An 8,799-nucleotide genomic window follows, 5' to 3' on the forward strand; every position below is an offset into this window, starting at 1 on the left:
GGAATATTGAGTCTTGAATGTCTTCACAACAGGATTATTCTGGGTACAGCACATAGAGTTGCAAATGGAAGAAGCCCTCTTCTTAAAATGGTCAGGAATCACGAAGAAGTGGACAAAGCAGCGTTTCTGTACAAAGCAGCGGAAGAGGCTGCTGAAGCACTCGGACTTGACTTCAGTATTAGGAGTGAGAAAAATGCATCAAATCTTATCTATCTCGAGTGCTCACTCCTGAAGCCCGGATTAAGAAAGCACAAGAGAAAAACTTTCGTGAACAGCTCCTCGATAAGAGGATGCACGGTATCTTCCACAGAAATGTGAAGGATCAGTCAATGTCTTGTGAGCTAACGTTTGCTTTCCTTAAATCGCCCGGATTGAAGTCTGGTACGGAGAGTTTCATTTTTGGATGCCAAGACGGTGTCATTTCCACCTTAACATACCGTCGCCACATTTTGAGCCAAGACATTCCCGATGATAGCTGCAGGGCGTGCCATGCACACCTCGAGCATTTAGCTCACATACTATCTAGTTGTCCAACTCACGCGGGAACGAACTACATTCAAAGGCACAATGCGGCTCTAAGAGTGCTTTATTACCATCTCTGTCACTCCTACGGCATTAACCTTAATATCGCTCCTCTAAATGCTCCTAGGGAAATTGAGTCAATTGTCGAGAATGGGAAGTGTCGCATATACTGGAACTTTATACTCTCGACAATTGTTTCTGTTGCTCACTCGAGGCCTGGTATGGTTCTTCTTGACTTCGAGAAGCGAACCATGTTTGTTATCGAATTTTCGGCACCAGCTGACAAAAACATCATAACCAAGGAGAATGAAAAGAAAGGGAGATATCGAGACCTTATAAGGGAGTTGCAACGATTGTACCCGGAATATTCTGTTAAATTGATCGTCCTTATCATCGGCGCTCTTGGAGGTGCCAAGCTTTCACTTGCTAATGGCCTAAAAAGCATCCCTGCGTGTCAACAATATGCCAGAACACTTGCGGGAAAAATGCAGAAGGCGGTTCTCCTTGGGTCGCTCCGTGTTCTTAGGGTGCACGCGGCTTTTTTTGCAGAAATGGGTTCGCGAAACCCCTTAATATTTTTTTAATTCTATCACAAGTTTGGGTAATGCATTATACCCTAAACAATGCAAGTTATGCATCCTAAATTGAAAAATTTAATAGCAACGCTTATTTAACTAAAAAAGTAATACATTTTTTTTTAACTTGCCCATGGAATACTTTCTTTTTGTAACTTTGCTAAACATCAGGGATCATTTCGATAACAAGATGAAAAGTTGGTACCTGTGTGCTTTTTTACAAAAAAGCCTTCTTTGGACCACCCTGATAGCCATACACAGTCACATCACCTGCAGAATCACATATTTAAAACAGCGGTTTTTTTACATTTCTTAATTACTTATTTCAAAACGTGAATTGTACACAATTATGATTATACCTTTTATTCACAGTAAGGAAGTGATGAATGAGAATTCAAAAGAAACTACAAATATTTTTAATTACATGATTTTAATAAGATCTTAGCTGCAATATAGTTGTTATACTGCCTTAGACATAACTAGAATTTTTTCAAAGACGATAGTTTGTTGTATCTCTTTATTCCCATTTTTCGAACTCGCCTCCAATAAGTCTTTGTATTTGGGTCCAGCTCCGCAAGAGGAGGCGCAGGTCCTGTCCGGATTGTCCAAAGCCAGTCTGGATATTCTGAATCAGGCATAAGCTCCATGTCCTGACCTTCCTTGTAAATGTTACTTCCACAAACGTATTTCAGTAGTTTATTAACATCAGTTTCAACTGGCAGCACTTTCTTCTCCACTGCGGATCCTGATTTTTTCCCGATTTTTCCTTTCTTTCCTAAGCCTAGATTTGTTATAAAAAACAGTATTTAATACATTAGGAAACAAATTATTGCAATCTACAAATAAAAAAATTATTATTTCGTTTTTGAAAATGCAAAATGTCAATGTAGCATAATATTTATACTATCATTCAGAATTGTCAGACCATTTCCTTTCCATTAATTGCTTAAGTTGATAAAATCTGAACAATTCAGAAAACAATAAAACTTTTTTTTGCAGTATAACGGTGTTCCTAACATGGACAGAATAGAGAATTGAGAGAATAGCCAATTATTCTGTTCTCTCCCTCGTTCGGAGCCCTGCAATATACAGGAACTGTCGAAATTCTGCGTTAAATACACATAAGGCGAAGAAATTTTATTAAGTTCTAGGCTTACTTTCAGAGTCATTGAGTGTGAATAACTTACTAAGAACATAATATAATTGTTTCCTTTCATAGAGGAACAGTAAAATTAAAATTGAAGACGCGGATCGAATAACCCGGTGAGTGTGTTAAACACATATAAGTCTTATCCAAACGTTCGAAGTGAGGTCGAAAGTTTTTTAAAAATTAAATTACAAAATAAAAAATATAGTGGTGTTAAGGACATTAGAACGCGTGTTTTTTATATAATTGAAATGTGTATCCTATTAACAGTTGTATAGAAAAAAATTATTTAACGCTTTTCCTGAGTCTCGGAAAATCCGTACGATTATAAACTTAACTCGAGATATTTCCGAAACAAAAAAAGAAAATGATTTGCAAATTGGTGCATAACTGCTCCACATCCAAGCGAAACCAATAGAGTCATTAAAAACGTTCAAATCTTTGTTTAATTAAAATTAGTCATTATTAGTGCTGTGTCAAGTCTGTGACTTCAAATTTTCCACATGGGAGGACGTTTTTCAAAGTTATAGACTAGACCATGAAATAAAATTTTCGGTCTACTCGGACCAGCTATGTTTATAACTTTGCAAGATGCGATGGTTTAAAATGTTACGCGTAGTACATGCGTCGCGAGATCTGCTACGGGTGCTCGCAGTACGAAGATTCTTGGGCGAATTGTTTGTTTTCTCTGTTTTTTCCAATTGCTGCCGTTCTTTAATTCGTATTTTAATTGTTTAGAGTATATCGAAATTATAAAATAACAACATTAATTGGTCATAATAAATATTATGTAATAAATGAACAAATTAACTGCTGTATTAATGAATGAATCAATATATAAATACGTAATTTTAATTTGAATTTTTTACCTTTGAAAATTTTCAGAGTTCTGCGGTTTAAACGACGTTTCTTATTTGTTTATTTTTTGTTTTGATCACTCAAACTTTAGGCTCCTCAATATTAACAACCGGTTGGTAAATAGACCTATAAGTTGGTGAATTACCATTGGTCCACAAGGACTATAATTCCGTAAAGTTTCAATACGATAAAAAAAAACAATATCATTTTAGTTGCCTTTGATTTTCTTATTAGTTTCATAGGTGGTATGTACGAAGCCTCAGAATATCCAGACACATCAGAATTACAGTCACAGATTATGCTTGCAACGCATTCTTCTTGAGTGCAAACACGTTCCCTTTTAAATTATAAGGTGTTTCTTAAATCTTCCTTCTTTGATCTTTATTAGATTCGTTTTAAAAACTGATATTCCGATTTCTCAGTTGACTGCAGGTCCTTTATCTTAATTGAAGGTTTCCTGTCTTGGTTTTGGTAGGGATAAAATGACCTAATATATTTGCACACTGTATTAGTTCGAGTGCGTTTGAACAGGCAACATCGAAAGTACGTGCCAATTTGTCAACGAAATTTACCCTCCTTTTTCTCCACTTCTGTTTTTCTGTATTTGTTCTTTTTCAGATATTGCCATTGTAAGTGAATTGCCATTACTTGCTTAATGATATTCTGCTCTAATTTGAGTGGAATGGATACCTTTTTCCATATCGCTAATACTTGAAAGGTTGTTTTTTGTACACACGCTTGAATAGTATCTTCAAATCTCTTCTGTTGAAAGAAAACTAGAACAAACTATCTGTTTAAAGCTTCCTCCAGCTAACCAAAACTATTCAATTTTATATCTTGGTACGCTTATGATTCGGAAATAGGAATTTAAAAATTAAATTTACAGTACGTACACGTAATTGCATTCTTATTGATTTCTAAAATCGTAAATGAACGATTATATAACGCAAAAATCTGTTACTAGGATAAAAAAGTACTTGTTTAACAAAAGCAGGCTATAAACACAGCATATTATTATCACAAATGTCACGAGATTCCACTGATGGTAACATATTTAGCAATTATTTTGTCAAATTGATCAATAATAGTAATTTTGCATATTAGATATGGCATTAAGGGCCGAAGATGTGCTCTCGAGAAAGACACGTATGCGTGTGCGAAGTCGTAGTTACACTTAAAATAATATTATGAATGACTTTGCGTATTTGCACATTGTTAGCAAATTTTTCAGTCAATACATTTTTTATAGGAAAGAAAAAAAATTTTGCATGCACCGAACACGCGTGCAAAGTTGTAATTACGCTTTTAATGATATTTTGAACTATAGCCCTTATTTGCACGATATTTGCACGATATTTGCAAAATTTTCGGTACATGAAAATTACCAACAAAATAAAAAATGTATAAATAATTGTTTTCCATTTAAAATTTTCGCGTGTAAATCTTCCATTCGACACTGACACTCAATGTTGAAATTTGCACGAAATTTTTGGATTCTTTACAAATTTAGCGATGAGCAATTGTCTGATTTGGCATGAATAATTTCATATTTGTACGAATCGCTGATTTCCGGAAGAGATAAAGAGGTGCAAACTTGCACAATTATTTCTTCGACTTTGGTGGTGTTTTGTCGTGATTTGCATGTTTTTTTACATTTTTAATCAATTATATATAATAACTTTTAACAATAAGAAGTCAGTCAATATGTCCGTCCGATGTGAATAATGAAAATGATATATCTATGAACTATCATTTTACAATAATCAGCCCACTCAGTGTAATAACTGTAAGGAAATTTTGTTTTCAGATAATAGAATTTTTCAGTTATTTATGGAAAGTTACCACATATAACTGACCAAATTACCGTAAATTACAACAAATTTCCGGAAATTCATAGAAATTTGCTAATCGAATTTTGGGTAATTTATCGCAAGTTACCAGAAATCAACAAAAAACTTTCATAAATCTCCGGAAAGGACCCCGTAACACGCCTATGGGAAAAGTGGTTTCCGTTAATTTGGCTGAATTTGTTCTATGGTACGTGTCTCGTCATTCTGAACAAATGTCACGATGGGCACAAAACCCAAAACTTAAAGGGTCCCAAAATAAAGCCCGCTGAAGTCAGTATAATGGGGGATAGTTGGAAACTTGATAAATAAATATCGAGTACCTCTACATATGAGGATAAAACTGTTGCCCTCACGCGAGACATTAAACCTCGATTTAATGACGTGAATGTGGTACAAGCGTTAGTTGAATGGGAGCGTTTGAATCAGGAATACGTTCCTGAGTTTCCTCGATAATATTTTAAATATTTACGTCGATTGACGCTCGGACCATACTAACTTGAATTAGCTCCTTCATACGTTCGGGACAAATTCGAACATCAAAGTACTGATATCTTCGAACTTGATATAAACAGAGATTTACCAGACTTCTTGAGGATTTACTACGTCCACGTCGTTGTTCCCGGGTAACGCTAAAAGTAAATAAAACTTATTTACAAAAAATCCTACCACTGCCATGCAAGGAGGCTGACGCAAATTAAAAATCCCGAAACATGAGACGCAAAGGGAATCTACAGTGAACGACAATCCCAGTCGAGGAAGGTAAAGGCAAAGATGAGGTGGGAGATTGCTTATGCCGTGTATTTGATTTCGACCGACTTACCCCAGCGCGCCCTGTTTGCCTTAGCCTTCCGGGAACTAAAATTAAAGGTCCAAAAGCGCGCCCTGTTTGCCTTATTGTTATTTTTCGGGAACTCAAATGAAAGGTGGCTTACCTGCTACTCACTTGGTAAAACAGGGTACAATTTGATAAAGTCGGTAGAGAAGATCGGAGTTGGTAACAATAATACATAATAAAATAATAAATGAAGAAAAATGTATTAAATCTACTCCTTTAAAATTAATTACTTAAATAAGCTTTGGCTTTAATGATTTTCTCAACTAGAAAATGTTATAATAATAGAGATAATTTTTTATTTATTATCGCCAGTTCTTAGAATAATATAATTATTAATTAATTTATAATTAATACTATGAATAATTATACCTAATTATTTTGATCCATGTTATTTAAATTTAAAATCATTATTAAGTTTTTAAAGATAAGGAGTTTATATAATATTAATTAGAGTATGATCTTCAATTCAATAGATTCTATATATTAGAAGCTATTCAATATCAATATTATTAATATTTTACATAATTTTCATTAGATAATATAGCTTTAACTTTGACCAATTTTTAATTTTTAAATTGTAATCGCTTCGAATTAAAAATTATTTTTAAATTACATTATTCAACTTTGATCACTCTGAATTAGTCTAATTTTAAAAATTGAAGTTGGTCATTTTTACAGAGATTCTGATACAAAAATCTTTTAATACATGTATTTTTCTTAAATTTTAAGCAAAATCAATTAGAACTTAGATAATATCGTAAAAAAATTTAAAAATCTTAGTATTTCATATGTCCATATGAATAGGAGAAAAATACTGCCTTGATTTGGAAGAACACCGTTAACTGCATTTTGCATAAGGCCCTTGAGCCGCCTACCGTTAATTGCTTCAGGTGACTTTATCCGATTTGCAGTTAACGGTGTTTTTCCAAATCACGGCAGAATAGGCATGTCGTTGCCGGATCTAAATAACGAGCGGGCTGTTCTACCTAGATTTTGGAATCTAGTAACTTATGATAAATCCCCGCGACCAAGTTAGGTAGCATGAGGCTAGTCCCCCCCTATTCCAATGTCAATCAGAGGCGGTGGAGCCTTGCCAAGGTGACACAGGGACCAATGCCTCCCATAGAAATCGACCAGGGAGGGCCAAAGTCTTGATTTGCCTACTCGTAAATAAAATGCTTAAACCAAAGATAATAATGTCTTTGCTTAAACTCATCCGATCGTAGGATACAGAAACCTTTCAATTCTTTTTTGCTTTGTTTAATCTTTGAAATTTATCTGGAATCTATGTGGAATAATAGAAGCCTTTCCTAATTCTTTTATATTTATTCGAAACCTTTGCGAAATATTTGAAAATTTTGTAAATTGTTCATAAAATCTTTGAGATATTATTGCAACCTTTGTAAATTCTTCGTGAAATTTTCGCGAAATAACTTTTTTAAATCTATTCAAAATGTTTAAAATTTTTGAGAATTTTGAAAACTTTGTGGAATAATAGAAGTCTTTGTAAAATAATGGAAATATCTGTGAAATCTTCTAAACGAATCCTAAATCTTTCCAAAATGTTTAAAATATTTGTAAAATCATTAGGACGTCATTGGAATGATTTGTTTAATCTTCGAAATCTATTTTAAATCTTCGTGAAATATTTGTAAGCTTTGTGAAATTTTTAAAGTCATTGCGAAATCATTGAAAATTTTGTGAAATCTTTCTAAAATCTTAGTGAATTCTCTCAAAATCTTTGCAAAATCATTAGGCAAATTAAAGTCTTTGGTTCAATCTTTGAAATCTATCTCAAATCTTTCTGAAATATTTGAACTCTTTGAGAAATCATTTAATTCTTTACTAAATACTGGTAAATTCTCTAAAAATCATTGTGAAATATTTGAAAGGTATCTGAAATCTTTCAAATCTATCTTAAATCTCGGCAAAATCTTTGAAATCTTTGAAAACTTTGGGAAATCATTGAAATTTTGGTGAATTGCTTAAAAGTCTTTGCAAATTATTTGAAATACTTTTGAAATATTCGGTGATATTTCTTAAATTAATAAAACCTTCATGAAATCTTTTTAAAATAATTGAAGTCTATGCAGTCTTTTTAATCGACCAGAAATCTTTGAAATCTTAATTGTCGAATAATAAAAGACTTTATCAAATCTTTTAAATCTATGCGAAGTCTTTGCGAAACCTGTGAAATTGTTCTGATTTCTATGGCATTTAACCGTTCTTTAAATAATGTCATTTTAAGTTTTAATAATGTCAGCTTTTAATAATGTCAATTTAAGTCCAAATCAATTGCACTTAAATAAGTTAGTGCGCATTTTTGAATGGACATACTTTGACGTGCTAGATCTTTAACCATTTTTAATAAAATCATATGGTAATTATTACATCAAGAATGTAAAGCTTCATCAAGAAATATTAACCATCCTAAATTTGTAATATGCCAATGGCGTAAAACACATCGGTATTTTGCAAGTAAATAGTCGCTTGCGCATCTGGAGTACGGTGGGACGACCCCTTGTAGGATTTGACAAGTTTACGCCTGTTGCGTAGAAAATATTTGGGACTCTAATCTGTAATGCAGCTAGCCCATTCATCGTTCGGGAAACTTTCCTTTGAAACAGTCAGGCCTGAGGTTGTAAAAAGTAGAAATATAGGCGGGAAGTCTCTAGGACAGTGGTCGGCAAACTTTTGCTCAATTTTCAGGTATGGTCAGGTTCCACTCGACTTAATTTTTCCTACTACTTTCCGGTCTATTTATGTACCTTAGTGTGAGTGAAGTTACCCCAGCAAGGGTCTTTTGTCCACAGGCATCTCAAAGTAAGGAAACTTTAAAACTTTTAATTTTTTAACTAGCGATTTGAAAATAGCATTATCAGCATCTGCGAATTTTTCGGATTCCAATGCTATATTACTTGCCTAGAAAAGTTGACAATTTGAGAAGTATTTAGTATTAAATTGAGTGTAAAGCTGATGTTCCTTGATATTATACTCCTTCAAATATTTAAC

General features: G+C 33.5%; 1 protein-coding gene across 1 annotated transcript in view; it reads right to left on the reverse strand.

Moving 5' to 3' along the window:
- Positions 1–1,510: 1,510 nt before the first annotated feature.
- LOC117179913 (39S ribosomal protein L54, mitochondrial) overlaps positions 1,511–8,799 on the reverse strand; it is a 20,213-nt gene continuing 12,924 nt past the window's right edge. Inside the window, exon 2 of the mRNA XM_033372119.1 lies at positions 1,511–1,878. Within this exon, the coding sequence (XP_033228010.1) occupies positions 1,577–1,878 (302 nt within the window). The 3' untranslated portion in view covers positions 1,511–1,576. The remainder of the gene's footprint in view (positions 1,879–8,799) is intronic.

This window comes from Belonocnema kinseyi, chromosome 9 (genome assembly GCF_010883055.1).
Source record: "Belonocnema kinseyi isolate 2016_QV_RU_SX_M_011 chromosome 9, B_treatae_v1, whole genome shotgun sequence".
NCBI lineage: Eukaryota > Metazoa > Arthropoda > Insecta > Hymenoptera > Cynipidae > Belonocnema > Belonocnema kinseyi.